At 45.4% G+C, this 16,406-nt stretch overlaps 1 protein-coding gene across 3 annotated transcripts; it reads left to right on the top strand.

The window, feature by feature from the left end:
• Window positions 1-535: 535 nt before the first annotated feature.
• LOC128584553 (melanoma antigen preferentially expressed in tumors-like) lies at window positions 536-11,825 on the top strand. 3 transcript variants are annotated; one of them, XM_053589529.1, is made up of 3 exons: window positions 536-4,891; window positions 5,465-5,827; window positions 7,501-11,825. In XM_053589529.1, the coding sequence occupies exons 1-3, from the start codon at window positions 4,602-4,604 to the stop codon at window positions 8,051-8,053; spliced, it is 1,206 nt and encodes a 401-aa protein (XP_053445504.1). In that variant the 5' UTR covers window positions 536-4,601; the 3' UTR covers window positions 8,054-11,825. The 3 variants fall into 3 exon arrangements, with proteins under 3 accessions (XP_053445504.1, XP_053445503.1, XP_053445502.1); XM_053589528.1 differs by having other exon boundaries at window positions 537-4,891; window positions 5,213-5,725; XM_053589527.1 differs by having other exon boundaries at window positions 539-4,891; window positions 5,213-5,827.
• Window positions 11,826-16,406: the final 4,581 nt, after the last annotated feature.

The following is a 16,406-nucleotide window of genomic DNA, read 5'->3' as shown; positions in this document are numbered from 1 at the left end:
GCTGGGCTTAGTCTACAGACCTAACATTACAGTTGACAGGTCCTTGTTTTAGGAGGCCAGCAGAGAATTTCCTGGTGAATGATCAGAGGGGCAGTCCTTGCGGATGTCTGTGGCCTTTCACCTTCCTGTCAGATCTGGCTTGTGCCCAGTGGTAGAACAGCTCTTCCCTCGGCAGGGGGAGCTGCGCCACTCAGTCTCCCTGCTTGACCTTCCCTTTGTAGAAGGAGTTTGGTGAGGTCCTGAAATGTCCATTTTCCCTTATGAGGTTGTAGGAAAAATATCTTTTCCTTCTACTCATCTTAGGTTCATTGGCTGAGGCCTGAGAAAAGAAAAATAGCTCAGAGCAGTCTGAACTCTGTGAGGTGTGCAAAATGGATCAGGCCCAGAGAGACCGGAGTGTGGCTTCAGTCATGCCTCTCTCCCTCCCCCTCCCATGCCTGGGAGCAGTGGATCAAAGCCTTTTTTTTTTTTGCAGTTTTTGGCCGGGGCTGGGTTTGAACCCGCCACCTCCAGCATATGGAGCCAGTGCCCTACCCCTTTGAGCCACATGCACCACCTCAAAGGCATTTTTTCTTTCCTTTGTTTCCCTGTAGCTCCTCGATCGTGTTATCTGTTAACCTTCATGTTCTTGGGATTGGTAATATAAAGGTGAATATATAGCCAGTCAGAAAGTGAATGAATAACACAGTCAGACGAATGTGTTATTTAATATCAACTATTTTTGTATTTTATTTTAATTTATCTATTTATTTTTTGAGACAGTCTCACTCTGTTGCCCTAGGTAGAGTGCCATGGTGTCATAGCTCACAGCCACCTCCAACTCTTGAGCTTGAGCAGTCCTCCTGTCTCAGCCTCCTGAGCAGCTGGGACTACAGGCGGCCACTGCTATACCCAGCTAGTGTTTCTATTGTTAGTAGAGACAGGGTCTCGTTCTTACTCAGGCTGGTCTCCAACTCCTGAGCTCAAGCAATCCACTTATCTGAGCCTTCCAGAGTGCTAGGATTGCAGACGTGAGCCACCAAGTCCAGCCAAATATAAATTATTGATAAACAGCTTAGGGACATTGCCTTGTTTGGGAAAAATGGAGCTGGAGGAAGGTCTGTTGGAAATGTGCACTCAGGAAGGTTCAGCAAAGCCCTCAGGGTGTCCTTAAGCCAAAATTGATTGTCTCCTGAGAGCTGGTCTGTCGGGGGCCAGTCACTGGTGGGAAGCAGCAGTGGAAGGTATGGCCTGGTCTCCAAGGTTGCCGGGGATCCCTGAGGGTAGCAGGTGGGGCTGTGGTCAGGTATATTCCCTGGGTTGGGGGTGTGGGGCACACTGTCATTGTGGTCACACCATCTTTATCTTGTTTCTAATTTTAAAAGCAATACTTAGAAAACAGCACCTCTAAATTTCAGGTTCAGAAGCATCTCTTCTATTTCTTTCATTTTCCAAAATTCATTGACAATAATTAATAATCCTAATATCACCCCTTCTTGCATTCTTGGAATCAATCATACTTGATTATCTTTTTTTGAGGAATATTTATAGATAGGATTTGCTAGTATTTAGTATTTAGGCCTTTGCATCTAGCTTCAAATGTGAGCCTAGCCAGTAATTGTCCTCGCTTTTACTGCCCTTCCCCGGCTTTGTTGCCAAGGCCATAGGACCTGATAGGAGTGGATTTCATAGCGTGGTAAGACTGTGAATGTTCCTTCTCTCTGACCGCCACAGATTCTAGAACTGAGCCATTAAAGGTGTAGCATCTAGCTATATGTAGCTACTTAAGCTGAAATGAAATAAAATTTAAACTTCAGATCCTCAGTCACACCACATTTCAAGTACACAGTAGCCACACGGGGTTGGGCCTCCCACATAGGCCAGGTCTGGAAATGTCCCCATAACTGCACAAAGCCCTGCTCTGTGATGGACTACGGCGGATCATGGGATGGGGCTGGACTTCTCTGTGTTTCACTGGGAGGGAAGAGAGGAGGAGCTTGGGCAGTTGAAAGAATTCAGAACCATCCTGAATCTAATGGCTTGTGAGAGCAGAGAACGAGAACCTCCATTTCATAGCACCTTGGGTCCATCATGGGATTGCACTGAGCTCACATTGTGCGAACTTGCTCTTGAAATGCATTTAAAATGTGCCTGGTTGTCTACTGTATGTCAGGCACTGCATTTGTCACTCAGACTGTTGCAGTGATGTTAGCAGAAACCATTCTCTTTTTATGGAGTTTGCAATTTAGCAGACAGTAAGCAACTGTGTGTGTGTGTGTGTGTGTGTGTGTGTGTGTGTGTGTGTGTTTGAGAGACAGAAAGAGAAGTGGTAGTCTAAGTGCCATAAATCAGGTTAGGATAGATAGAGATGTAATTAACGGATGGGAGTGCTAGCCAACTCAATGGAAGGGTATAGGGTGCATCGTCCCTGAGGGGCACAACTACAACTTGGACTTTACCTAACAAACACAAACAATGTAACCAAAATGTACCCTCCTAGTAATCTGAAATAAAAAACGAAGAAATGCTGAGTTCCTGTAGAAATCTTTCATTCACTAATTCACACTGCTGATTGTTCTTCATAAAATTTAGTATCTGTTCGCACAGAGATAAAATTTTGGCTAACACCTGTTCCTGCAATAGCCAATGCATTTTAGAATGATATAGTAAATCCATGCTGAATACTCATTGTTCAACTTTATTGTGTCACAGAGCTGAAAAATGACAATACCATGTTACATCTGCACAAATATAATTACTTGTTTCAAAGTGCCACTTAAAATAGTAGCTTCAGCACAGAGATTTTGCTGATGCAAGGAAAAGAAATGAGAGCATCTGGATCTGTTAATACTTTTTTATTTCTGCAGTAAACCCTTCATGTTTTCCTGTCATGGAAGGTGCAGCCTCTGCACTACACTCAGTAAATTTACCAAATTCAATCCAACTCCACAACATTTATCTTGAAAGCTGTTGAAGATATCTATTCCCTGTATACTGTTCACAGGAGTTACCAAATTGAGTAACTCTTCATAGCAAAGAAAACCTTCTGTTATGACCCAAGTGAAGTATAAAACCTGTGTTGAGTCAGTAGTATCAGTTGATTCATTCAAGCAATTGAATAATATATATTTTACTTTAGAAATATTGTGTGAGTTGTTCCATTAAGTTGAAAGCTAATTCATGCTGCTTGTCAATTGTGATTCTCCTAGAAAGGCATTTGTTTGTACTTTGAAATGTTATCAGGGTCTTGCATCCTACAACTTGGACAACACATTCTTTCACAATTTCTACATCACCGGTTTTCCTTTTGCCCCTCCAAGGACATAAGCAACTTTATAAGTTGCTCCAGTGGCATTATTTCCGGGTCTTGTGGCTGCTTGAAAGAATCATCATTGCTTTTGCTTTTCATCTTTTAATTTCTGCAATACAACCTTCCATGCCTCACCTTCTAATTTAAAATATTTCTGTTCCTGATGAGCATTGAAGTTCTTTAATGGTGATGCTGCAGTTTCACAAAGCAAACAAAACACCTTATCTTTAGCAGAAACAAGATAATACTGTCTTTCCCAATCCTCACTAAACAGAATCCTCTGTTTTGTTCCATCAGTGTTCTCTTGGTCTTCTTGACGTGATAGGCTGTTAAGCAGACAGAATTTTAAAATGCTGTTGAGCTGAGCAACTACCCACAAATTCCACTGCAAATACAGTGCACTGTTGTCAGAAGCTGGTAAGAGATCGACACATTCAAGCGCCATAAACTGTCACCAACCAGCCTTTCGTGCTAGTGGTGCTTGTCAGGCCGGGGGAGTTAGAATTAAATCATGAGCATAGCAGCCATCAATTTAGCCTTTATGGCTTACTCGTTTTTAATTGTGCTGGTCAATCTTGGAGGATTATTTCATTCTTTGGTATTTTAAACACATTCATTTTTAAAGTAAAAATATAAAGGACAAATAAAAGTGTAATAATAAAAATTAAAAGGATATGTTCTGTAAAATTTGGATTTGGTTCAAAAGGCCACACTTAAGGACCTAGAAGGCCACATGTGGCTTGAAGGCCACAAGTTCCCCTCCCGTGGGCTAGACTCTGTGAGGGCAACTGAAGCACAGAGTGAAAAGGAAGCCACTTTCCTTTTCACTGGTTCAGAAATGGAGGGAGAGAGGAAGGGAGGGAGGAAGGAAAGGGAAAAAAGGGGAAGAGAGGAAGGAAAATGAACAAGATACTGGTGCCTTGGTAAAAGTGCAAGTGATAAGAAGTCATCAGAATTTAAGTACATTTTGAAGAATAGATGTGGACTTTGAGGATAATGATCTTGTTCTCATGGTCATATTCCTGGTGAAGCCAAAAGAAGAAAGTTTGAGCCAATTCAAAGCCTCTAAAGCTTGAGGAATAGATCTAAACCCCTGAGGTTCTGGACCTCATGTCCCCAGCACCTGAGGGGCCCCAGAGTCTCAGGCTTGTCAGACCCTAATTGTGGGGTTTGGATCAGGAATGGAGGTGGAGTCAGTGTTTGGCCTTGTGATGGATGTGAAAGGCTTTTATCCTCCATGCTAGCCTGGAAGGGATGCTGAAAAACAGGCCTTCTGAGGATTTCTGCCTTAATTCTGCACAGGTTCACGGAGATGAGCAATCCAGCCCCACCCAAGCTCCTGGAACTTGCAGCCCACAGCCTGCTGAGCAATGAGGCTTCAGCTTTGCCTGCCTTGGAAGAGTTCACAATTGACCTCTTCCCGCCACTGCTCACTGCCGCATTTGCCAGGGGGCACAAGAAGGCTCTGAAGGCCTTGGTGCAGGCTTGGCCCTTCCCTTTTCTCCGTCTGGGCTCTCTGATAGTGCAGTGGCCCAACCAAGACAGCTTGCAAGCTGTGCTGGATGGGCTGGGGAACTCTTCTGCCCCCAGTGCTTGTCCCAGGTAAGGAGGCTGCTGGGATCATGGCCCTTTCATGAGGTTCCAGCACAGAGCCAGAGGGAGAGTGAGCCGGGGTCATGTGGGACAGATGGGACTCCATGGATTTCCATGTTAAATGGCTGGTAATGCAGCTGAAGAGCATTAAGGAGCAGGTTTTTTGCCTGCTAGTTATTGTGGTGCAGGTTTTGTGAGGCACAGGGACTGGGAATGGGCCAAGTACCAAAGGAAAAGCCCATTCAAGAGGGCAAGCTGGGTGGGCTGCCGCTGCTCATTTTACCTGGGCTCTACAGGTTTCAGCATCTTACCACATCCCTCTCCCCACAGGAAGTCAGAACTGAGGGTGCTGGATTTGACCCTGAACTTTGAGCAGGTCCAAAGTAAAGGGGCCTCTGAGGCCTTGGCCAGGTTCCCATTCTGGTTACCATCGACAGTCAAGGCAGAGATGCCTCAGGCTACAGCCAAGCCCAAGCCAGTAGAGGATGTGAGAAAAGGACCAAACCAGCCATGGGAACCGGTAGAATTACACATTGATCTTTTCCTGAGAGGCCCCTTTAAGTTGGATGCATTCCTCTCCAGCCTCCTGACGAAAGTGGAGCGGAGCCACGGGTCCCTGCGCCTGTGCTGTAGGAAGCTGCACATTGAGGAGATGCCCTTCAACAGTCTGATAGGGATCCTGAAGACACTGGAGCTGGACTTCATCCAGGAGCTGGAGGTGTTTGACTGGTTCCGGGCACTGTCAGAGCAGAGCCTCTTTGCCACACAGCTGGGAAGGATCTGCAATCTGCGTAGCCTCAAGCTGGCCTACTACCACTGGACCTTCCCCCCCGAGGGTGAGCAGTCCTCTAGCTGCTTCCTGTCCCAGCTCAGTAAGCTGGGCCACCTCCAGAAGCTCCACCTCTCCTACTCCTACCTCTCTGGCAATCTACATCAAGTGCTCAGGTGAACGGGTGGGCAGGGACCTCCATACAGTCCCCAGAATCAGGGCAGGGGAGGGAGAAAGACAGGAAGTGGGGCCAATTCATAGGTACTCATGGAATTGTGGGTGCAGCTTGGGAACCTGGGGGTCAGATGCAACTGATGGCTGGAGTCTGCTTTGGAAGAGAGATATTTGGTGGGGAAAGGTACACATTTCTAAAAAACAAAATTACAGAAAATTTAGTTTAAAGATTTAATTGACTTTTATTTGTGATTCACAAATTGGGGCAGCCTTCCATCTTATAAAATAGAATAAGAGCTCAAATGATCTCAGCAGAGGAAATTGGTTTTATAGGCAGAAAGGGGCTGAAAAAAAGCAAAGTAAGGAACAGAAAGAAGCTTGTTTAAAAGTTCTTTTCCTTATAGGAAAAGAAGGGGCTTCCTTATTCTGGGTCCTGTCTGATTGATTGCTGTGAATCACCTGTTCTTTGGAAAACTGACCAGTTTCAAAGTTTGTTCAGCACTTAACATAAGTGACTCCATTCTGGTCTGGTCTGGTCTGGTCTGGTCCATTGGGGCCTATTGTAGAAGCTTAGTCCAAAACAAAGTGTTAGGACTAAGAAAGAATTCTCAACACAAAGATCAGAAAATTTTGAAAGAAGGAAAGTTTATTTTACTTCCCATGGGAAGGGCCCAACAGGAAAGAAAGAAAGGCAAAGCATTGGTCCAGGGAACAAGTGACTTAGGTTTTGTCAGGGGTATAAAGGGTAAAAAAAAATTGTTGCAAACTGAGAGTAGGAACAGCTGTGAGGTCACTACGTTTGCTTTTCCTTTCTTTTTCTTCCTTTAGGGTGGCTTGTCAGTTTTTCTGGAATGTGGTTCTAGCGGATGTGGGGGGGAAGGGTCATACTCCTTGAGTATTTTTTCAAGTGTTGTAAAAACAAAACTTTGCAGGTAGTTAATCAAACAAGGTACTGCTGTATTCTGTGATCTTTCCCTTTAAAGGGGCAATCATGAGTTGAATTTACTCCTTTTCCCACCCTCTGTTAGATAGTTTATTTTTTCTTCAGTTAGACATCCTATCACCATAGTCTTTGGGTATTTTATTTAACAATATGTTTATTTACTCAAATCTTTCTTGGAACTGCCAAGAACTGGGCAGGAAAAAGCCAGAGCCAACACAAGGCAGGCCAATCCCCCTGGAGCTCATGCTGCCCTAGGCAGGAGGGTGAAGAACCCTGCAGGACAGTTACAGGAGGGAAGTGTCCCACTCCACATATGTCTCCTAGGAATGTCTGGGTGGGGCATTTAGTACACCTAGCCCACCCCTGGTTAAATGGAAGCCTGAGTGGCAGCTTCCCAAACCCAAACCCAAAGAATAGTGAGCTCACTCTATGAATTCCTTATTATCAATCAAACTCTTTCTGTCCAAACAGCTCCTCAGCAGTTATGTTGGGTATGTATAACATGGATCTCCATTTCACCAAAGAGAAACTTAGCATCAAAGGGGTCATGGAGGGCCTGGTAGGTCTAGTGAGACAGAGCCAGGCCTTGGAACACCAAACTGGACATGTTCCTGGTAAATGGCCTCCCTGATGAGGAAGTGGTCCGAGGACTAGCCTCCTCTGTGGGCAAATGGGTGTTGAAGGTAGAGAGCCTGGGCCCTCCCCTGAGGTAGCTATGCCTTCTCTCCTCAGGTGCCTGCAGGCCCCACTGCATGCCCTGGAGATCCGCTCCTGCACACTTCTTGACACTGACATCACCTACTTGTCCCAGAGCCTTCATGCCACCTGCCTGAGGAAGCTGGATCTTAGCGGCAACAACCTGTCCTACATGGTTCCTGGGCCCTTAGAGACCCTGCTGGCAAAGATCTCAGGGACATTACAACACCTGGATCTGAACCACTGCCGGCTGAAAGACTCTCACCTCAGTGCCATCCTGCCAGCCCTGTGCCTCTGCTCTCACCTGGGCTCCCTGGGCCTCTCCGACAATCCGGTCTCCAGGGCAGGCCTCCTGAGCCTGCTGGAGCACACAGCAGGGCTCATGGAGCTGAAGCGGGTGCTCTATCCTATTCCAATCGAGTGCTGTATGTACCTGCATGGCCTGTCCTGGGGACCTGTGAACAAAGGCAGGCTGTGCCAAGTACAGGCTGAAATGCAGAGGCTGCTGCAAGCTGTGCAGAGGGCTGACATGCAGTGGAGCCCTCCATTGCCCTCACCTTTGCCTGTAAGGCTGGTGCAGCTTGACTGAGGGGCAGGCCCAGGGCCTGGGGAACTGTGGTCAAAGTGGGCAACTGGAAGCATGGCCAGGGCCACAGACTTCCTATTGGGCACATGTTGTTTGCAGGAAACATAAAGGAGTCTTCCACGGGAACTGTCTGACGCTTTCTTCTCTTCTGCTTCATTCCCCATCCACAGTGCAAAGTCTGTCCTGTTCCAAATGTTCATTTGATCCACATGCATTTACCGAGGTAGCTCTACCACCAGGTGCCAGAGATGGAGGGACACCAAAGGCCCAGTTTCCCTGGAAAGTACCCCCTTCACTCACCTCACTCTGGCCACCCACTTAGTTTCTCTTGCTTGTCTTTTGCTGCTGGACATAATTAAACAGGCCCTTGGCTGACTTCCCCACCTAAAGGCATCATGTGTGCCCTGGCGTGGACTGCTGGGAGCTTGGATGAGGTGCACACATAGTGCCAACAGCACCTGCAGCCATCATGGAGTGTCCTGGGACCAGGCACTGCTGTCCTCAGACTGGGTGTGCAGAAGGCCTAGGGCATAACTCACATTGACTGCAAGGGCACATCTGGTTAGGAAGTCTGTACAATAGGGAAGGTCAGAGAAGACCCAAGACTGGCTATTTGAGTGGGTCAGAGAATGCACCTCTGGTGAGGAGACATTTGAGCCAAGGTCTCAAAGTCTGCTGGAGAAGATCTGTGGTGCAGACGCTTACCACGGGTGTGCCCAGTGCTGAGCTCAGTGGGAGAGGACTGAGGGCCTCTCACACAGCACGGGCGCCCCAGCACCACTGCCGGTGTGGATGGAGACAGGAGGCAGAGGCAGGGAGACTTAGGAGTGACCAGATAACATGCAGGGGCTGTATTGAAAGGCCTAGATCAAACTGGTGCACAGGATCAGGGACAGCCAGAGAATCACAGCTGAATGGGGGAGGTTTTCCAGAGCAGCCGGTGGATGCACAGTCCATGCCCAGTAAGCTGAGAAGGAATGGGATTTCCATTCTACTAGCCCACTCGTCACCTTCTGTCTGCCTGTCCGTGCTGTAGCTCTATTGTAAGCATCCTGGTCCCACCCACACAGCCCCCAGAACCAGAGGTAGGTAAGGAAGCTGCATTTGGCAAGAAGTTCCTCAGTGCTGGGAGCTGCTTCAGCCCAGGCAGCCCTGCTGCTGTCCCCAGTGGACACTGAAACGCCAAGCAGACACCTCACAAAACACCGACACAGGGTGAGATCCATCCAGTGCAGCACCATCCTTGTGACCAGAGACCACACAGTAATCTCCAAAGACCTGTAAGTGGAGCACGATGATTTTTACATTATCCATTTATTTAACAAGTACTTGCTGAATACCAGTTGGCAGGTACTTTTGCAAGAACTAAGAACAGAGCAAAAATAATACCACATCCCTGCCATGGTGGCACATACACTTGTGCAGACAGGCTTGCAAATGAATGGCATGCTTTCAAGCTGGGCCAGGGGCCTGCCGGTGAGGTGGGTGGAAGGGGGACTGTTGATAAGGCATCAAACATCAAGCAAGGACTGTCTGGCGGAGAGGCTGGACTGGGTGGCAGCAGCCTGTCCTGCACGGGCATTTGAGCAGAGACCTAAATGGGGACAAAACCTCAAGGCAGAGAAACAGAATATTGCACGTTGGAGGAATATTGCCACCCAGAAAAGTTGGGGGCTTGATGCTCTGTGCTGTTCTTTGTTGTGCTGAAAATTCAAACACTTTCCTAGACCTTGACTCTGGTTAACAGCCTTCGATGGATAAGAGTTGCTCTTCTGTGACACAGCCTTGCAGGCGTGTGATTGCAGCCGTCCCAGGCATTACTAGCAGGGCAGTATCAAGGCATGTAAGAGGAAACCCATTGTTCTCCCTTCCAACAGCATCGGGGCACTGGTGCCACCTGGCAGGCATACAGGAAGGAGCCAGTGGGCCTGGATCACACGGCAGCTGTCACTCAGGCCCGCTTCTCTCCTTAGCCTGCCCACTCACTCTCTCCTTGACTGAGTCAGTGTTGCTATTGAGGCAGATGCTGGAGGATGCTTGCTTTCAGAAGTATCTGTACCAGTTCTCCCCCAGATCGTAAGACCTTCCTGCTGCTGCACAGCCACTTGAGTGCCGGTCTGAAGGTTCCCTGCACCGCAGGCTGAGCGACACACCTCAGAGCGGGCACTGCAATCTGTGCCCACCCATTTGTGCATCAGTTTCCCCATCTGTGAATCTAAGACTTTTGAATCACAAAGTTAATCTGAGTCCCTATCTTACATGATTACACTTGTGTTAAACAAGGCACCTGCTTAGGATTACATGCTGAGAATTGTGCCTGACATCTAGTAAACTCTCTTAGAAAAGAAGTAGTGGTCAGTGGCACCTGGCTGGGAGGCTTGGTGGGAGAATCCAGCAAGATAATCCTTGGAAAATCTTCAGGGCAGTGGCAGCCACGTGGGTCTTTTTCAGGAAGTGCTGGTTTTCTTCCCCATATTGGTGCCAAGTGGACAGTCCTCTCCAGAGGATCCCGGAGGAAGAAGGAGGTGCACATTGTGTCAGAAGGCCACATATCAGGCCTCAGTGAAGAGAAGGAAAGGGCGGGTGCAGTGGCTCATGCCTGTGATCCCAGCACTCCAGGGGTCTGAGGGAGGATCATTTAAGCCCAGGAGTTTAAGACCAGCCTGGCCAACAGAGTGAGATCTTGTCTCTATTTTTAAGAAATAAAAAGGAAAATAAAAAGTGGAAAAGAAGGAAAAAGAGAGCAGAGAAAGAGGGTAGGGAAGGAGAAAGCCAAACATTTCAGGAGGATGAGAGGGACAGAAAGGTTTATCTGCCACAGCGGCCCTATAGGAGCAGAGCTGCAGCAGGTGGTGGGTGGTGAGCTCCAGGCCGGGGCCAGATAAGTTGCTTTCCCAGCTGTTCCCTAATTCCCTGTGTCCTCACTGCCCCTGCCTGCACCACGGTGATTTCCACACATACAGGCAGCAAGTGCCAGCTCTCCAGGGACTCACGGCCAAGGAAGCAGCGGTGCCTGCACCCCACACACCCTGGAACACCACTCAGACAATGGCTGCAGGACGCTGTGCTCATTGTTATTACCATATATATTTAAAATACATTTTAAATGTATTTCCCTCCTCTTGGTCATGAGCTTATGGGTTTTCTCCTTGGAAAAAATATGGTGAACTAAATACAAATTTCTAGCGAACTATTTTTGCATTCATGAAATGAAAGTCACATTCTGGTATAGGTTAGTATTTTAAGAGGCTTCTGGCTTCTTCCCAGATTTAGGTGTAGAAGTAAAGACATCAATATTAAATTTTACACAGAAAATGCCAAAATGTTTTCCCACCAATATTTGAGACTCTGTTGATCTCTTCAGAGCTTGTTGGTTTGCCAGTCAAATGTGGTTTTGATTTTACATTTCCTTGTTTATTAAAGAGGCTGGATGTTTCTTTTCTATGTTTATTGGCCATGAGTAATTCCTTTCCCAGGAAATTCTTGTTTGTGTCTTTTATCCATTTTTCCATTCAGTTGTTGCTTCTCTTGTTGATTTGCAGTTCTTTTTATATTCCAGGTACTAAACTGTTGCCAGTTTTATATATTGGTAATATTATTTCCCAGTTCACAGCTTACCTTATCTCTTCACTTTTAAAAAGTGTGTTTTGGCCAGGCGGGGTGGCTCATTGGTGGCTCCACTCTGGGAGGCCAAGGCAGGCAGACTGCTTGAGCTCAGGAGTTCGAGACCAGCCTGAGCAAGAGCAAGACCCCCATCTCTAAAAATAGCCAGATGTTGTGGCACTCAACCCCAGGGTGACTGAGTGAGACTCTGTATTAAAAAATCAATAAATAATAAAAAGTGTGTTTTGATGACAAAAGTTCTTTGCGTTTATTTAATACAGTCTCAGTCACCCTGGTAGAGTGCTGTGGTGTCATTATAGCTCACAGCAACTTCAAACTCTTGAGCCCAAGTGATCCTTTTGCCTCAGCCTCCCGAGTAGCTGGGACTACAGGTTCCCACCACAATGCCAGACAAGTTTTTCTATTCTTGGTATAGACAAGGTCTCACTTTTGCTCAAACTCAAACTCCTGAGCTCAAGCAATCCACCCACCTCGGCCTCCCAGAGTGCTAGGATTACAGGCATCAGCCGAACAAAAGTTCTTTTTTTTTTTTTTTTTATTGAGGGATTCATTGAGGGCACAATAAACCAGGTTACACTTCTTGCATTGGTTAGGTAAAGTCCCTCTTATAATTGTGTCCTGCCCCACACTGTGACACCCCTCCCCCATTCCCCTACCTCCTGCCATGTACTGGCGTCAATTGTCCTCATATCAGAATTGAGTACATTGGATTCTTGTGATGCTTTACTAAGAAGAATGTGTTTCAACTCCATCCAGGTTACTACAAAAGATGTAAAGTCACCATCTTTTTTAGTGTCTGAATAGTACTCCATGGTACACATATACCACAGCTTGTTAATCCCTTTCTGGATTGGTGGGCATTTAGGTTGTTTGCACAATTTGGTATTTGTAAATTGAGCTGCGATAAACAGTCTCATGCAAATGTTCTTATGATAAAAGGATTTTTTTTTCCTTCTGGGTAGATGCCCAGTAATGGTATTGCAGGATCAAATGGGAGGTCTACTTTGAGTTCTTTGAGGATTCTCCATACTTCCTTCCAAAAAGATGGTATTAGTTTGCAGCCCCACCAGCAATGCAAAAATGTTCCCTTCTTTCCACATCCACACCAGCAACTGCAGCTTTGAGATTTTTGTAATGTGGGCTTTTCTCACTGGGGTTAGGTGATATCTCAGGGTGGTTTTGATTTGCATTTCTCTGATAATTAGGGGTGATGAGCATTTTTTCATGTGTTTGTTAGTCATTCATCTGTCTTCTATAGAGAAGGTTCTATTCATCTCTCTTGCCCATTGATATAAGGGATTGTTGGCTCTTTTCATGTTGCTTAATTTGAGTTCTCCATAGATCCTACTTATCAAGTTCTCGTCCTATTCATAATATGCAAATATCTTTTTCCATTCTGATGGTTATCCATTTGTTTCGGTTGTTGTCTTCTTAGCTGTACAAAAGCTATTCAGTTTAATTAAGTCCCATTTGTTTATTTTTGTTGTTGTTGCAATTGAACAAAAGTTCTTGATTGTAATATAATCAAAGGTATCAATCCTTTATTTTATAATTATCACTTTTTGTGCCTTAAGAAATCATTTCTGCAGCTAAGCGTGGTGATGCACACCTGTAGTCCCATATCAGAAAGGAAGAAGTAAAACTATCTCTATTTGCAGATAAATAATTTTATAAAAAGAATGCCCTGGCGGCACCTGTGGCTCAGTCGGTAAGGCGCTGGCCCCATATACCGAGCCCCCGGCCAAACTGCAACCAAAAAATAGCCGGGCGTTGTGGCGGGCGCCTGTAGTCCCAGCTACTCAGGAGGCTGAGGCAAGAGAATCACTTAAGCCCAGGAGTTGGAGGTTGCTGTGAGCTGTGTGAGGCCACCGCACTCTACCGAGGGCCATAAAGTGAGACTCTGTCTCTACAAAAAAAAAAAAAAAAAAAAAAGAATGCCCTAAAGAATTCACACACACACACATACACACACTAGCCTGCTTTCCCAGACTGGGACCCTGATTTCTGGTTCTGGAGGAGCAGAACAGACCTTATTCACAAATTTTTCTGTCACAGATGGGGTACCTGAAAAACTGGCAAAAGATTATCACTTCTGATTTTGTCTACTTCACCTAACTCAGAACTCAGGCTGTAAATAGCAGCTATTTTTCAAAAACCAAACTAAAAACCCACAGACTCATAGGACAAAGGAGTATGGTCAAATCAGACCTAAAACCTGGGAGCAAAAGCTGAGGGGGGGAGAGTTTCCTTTGCAAATGAGGACATGCAGAAGCATCCACATATAGGGAAAGATATAGAAACCTATCACAAAAGACCTGAGAAGACACAATTTTTCACCTCAGACAGATTCCCTAGGCTCAATGCAAGCCTTGCATGTGTTGAAGGAGTATCGTAACACAGATCCAATCTGCAAACAATGGAGAGATGTTTTGTTTGTTTTTGTTTATTTCTTTGATTGCTTATTTTAGTTCCTGGTATTCAGGTTAGCACTATCAAAACACTAGCTGAATATGCTAAGAAACAAAGACTTTAGTGACCACACATGATAAGGAATACAGTCCTTGCAAAAACATTTAGGGAAAGCCACTAAAGAAAGGAATTACAACTCAATCTAAAACAAAACCAAAACAGCAAAGCCTTAGAAGGTGGAGAATCTGATTTCCAGAATTATCACTTTATAATAATCAAATGTCCAGATTTCATAAAAAAAAAAATCACAAAGCATACAAAGAAATGTGTAAGGTTTTCACTACAGGAAAACTGAAATTTCCATTCAAGAAACAAAATTAACTGACAAGAATCATCCCTGTGGAAGTCCACAGTCAGACATAAGAATTACCAGAGAAAGACTTTGGAACAAATATCTTAAATATGTTTAAAGAGCTAAAGGAAAATAAGAACAAAAGCTAAGGCAAAACAGTAAAAGTACGTATGAACAAAAGTAAAAAACCAATACAAAGATAGAAGTTATATTTTTCTGGACAAAGAAAATGAGCAAGAAAAAATATTTGTGTGTGTGTATATGTGTATATATATATACTTTTTTTTTTTTTTAGTTTTTGGCCAGAGCTGGGTTTGAACCCACCACCTCCAGCATATGGGACCAGCGCCCTATCCCTTTGAGCCACAGGCGCCACCCCACATTTTTTTTTTTTTTAGACACAGTCTCACTCTGTTGCCCTGACTAGAGTGCCATTACCTCAGCCTAGCTCAATGTCAAGGAGGAAACAATTTATTTCAGAGGATGCAACAACTTGAAGGGGGAGGCACAGGCTACCTCAAATCCACCTCCCAGATTAACAGGGTTAAGGGGTTTTTATGGAGGTCAAAGGGAATAATGCATCAAGGGAGTGTACTTCTTGTATGTCTGGGGTGGGTGCAGGAAACACACAAGCGCAGTGAGGCAGCATGCTAGTTCATACATCCCATGAACAGAAAATGGTAGACAAATCTCTCCCCAGGGTGAGGATTTTAGTATTACAATGAGCTAAGGGATTAATAATTTTCATTCTTTCAGCCCTGTGTGCAGGCTCAGTGGCTCTTGGTCATAATCTGCCTTGGTGTATCACTTATCTTGACTTTCTCTGGACATTCTGGTAGAATATAGTGCAGTAGTTATCTCAGGGCTGCAAGGAGATTCTGCTGTTTCCTGGGAAAAGCTGAAAGAAATTGTATCAGTGTACAGAAAATTACAAAATTCCGTTCAGCAATTTGTACCGAGACCTCTCTGTCTTTTCTCTGCTTTTTCTAACACTGCCGTTGCAAGGCCACTGGAGCTGAGATAACACTCGCTGTTTCATTCCTGTCAAGTCAAGGCCACTTAGCTGCCGGCTTCAGTTCTCATGTGAACACAAAAAAACTCCTTTGGAATATGAGGGAACTAAGACACTAGAGAATTGTAAAATTTTGTTATAAAACCAGTCACAAAATGTTAAAGGGAGTCATTCAGTTTGAAATGAAAGGACACTAGAAGCTGGGCATGGGGGCTCACACCTATAATCCTAGCACTTTGGGAGGCCAAAATGGGAGGATTGCTTGAGAACAGGAGCTGAAGACCACAGTGAGACCCTGTTTCTACAGTAAATAGGAAAAAAAAAATGGGCATGGTTGTACACACCTGTAGTCCTAGCTACTCAAAAGGCTGAGGCAGGGAGATAGCTTGAGCCCAGGAATTTAAGGTTGCAGTGAGCTGTGATGACACCACTGCACTCTAGCCTGAGAGACTGAGCAAGATCCTGTCTCTAAAAAAAAGAGGAGGGACGAGAAAGGACACTAAAGAGTAACACAAAACTACATGAAGAAATAGAGATGTCCATTAAAGGTAAACACATGTGCAAATATTCTTTGGCTATAATTTCATTTTTTAATTTTTATAGAATTTAAAATGTAAATGTATAAAAATAATGATACATTTATGTTATTCAGCACACAATATATCATTTCTGACAACAACAACATAAAAGGGGGGGCGGTGCCTGTGGCTCAGTTGGTAAGGCGCTGACCCCATATACCAAGGGTGGCAGGTTCAAACCCAGCCCCGGCCAAACTGCAACAAAAAAATAGCCGGGCGTTGTGGCGGGCGCCTGCAGTCCCAGCTACTCGGGAGGCTGAGGCAAGAGAATCGCGTAAGCCCAAGAGTTAGAGGTTGCTGTGAGCCGTGTGACGCCATGGCACTCTACCCGAGGGCAGTACAGTGAGACTCTGTCTCTACAAAAAAAAAATAATAATAAAT

Source organism: Nycticebus coucang, chromosome 4 (genome assembly GCF_027406575.1).
Source record: "Nycticebus coucang isolate mNycCou1 chromosome 4, mNycCou1.pri, whole genome shotgun sequence".
Classification (NCBI taxonomy): domain Eukaryota; kingdom Metazoa; phylum Chordata; class Mammalia; order Primates; family Lorisidae; genus Nycticebus; species Nycticebus coucang.
Note: the sequence above shows the minus strand (reverse complement) of the source record. Positions and strands in the feature narration are given on the sequence as shown.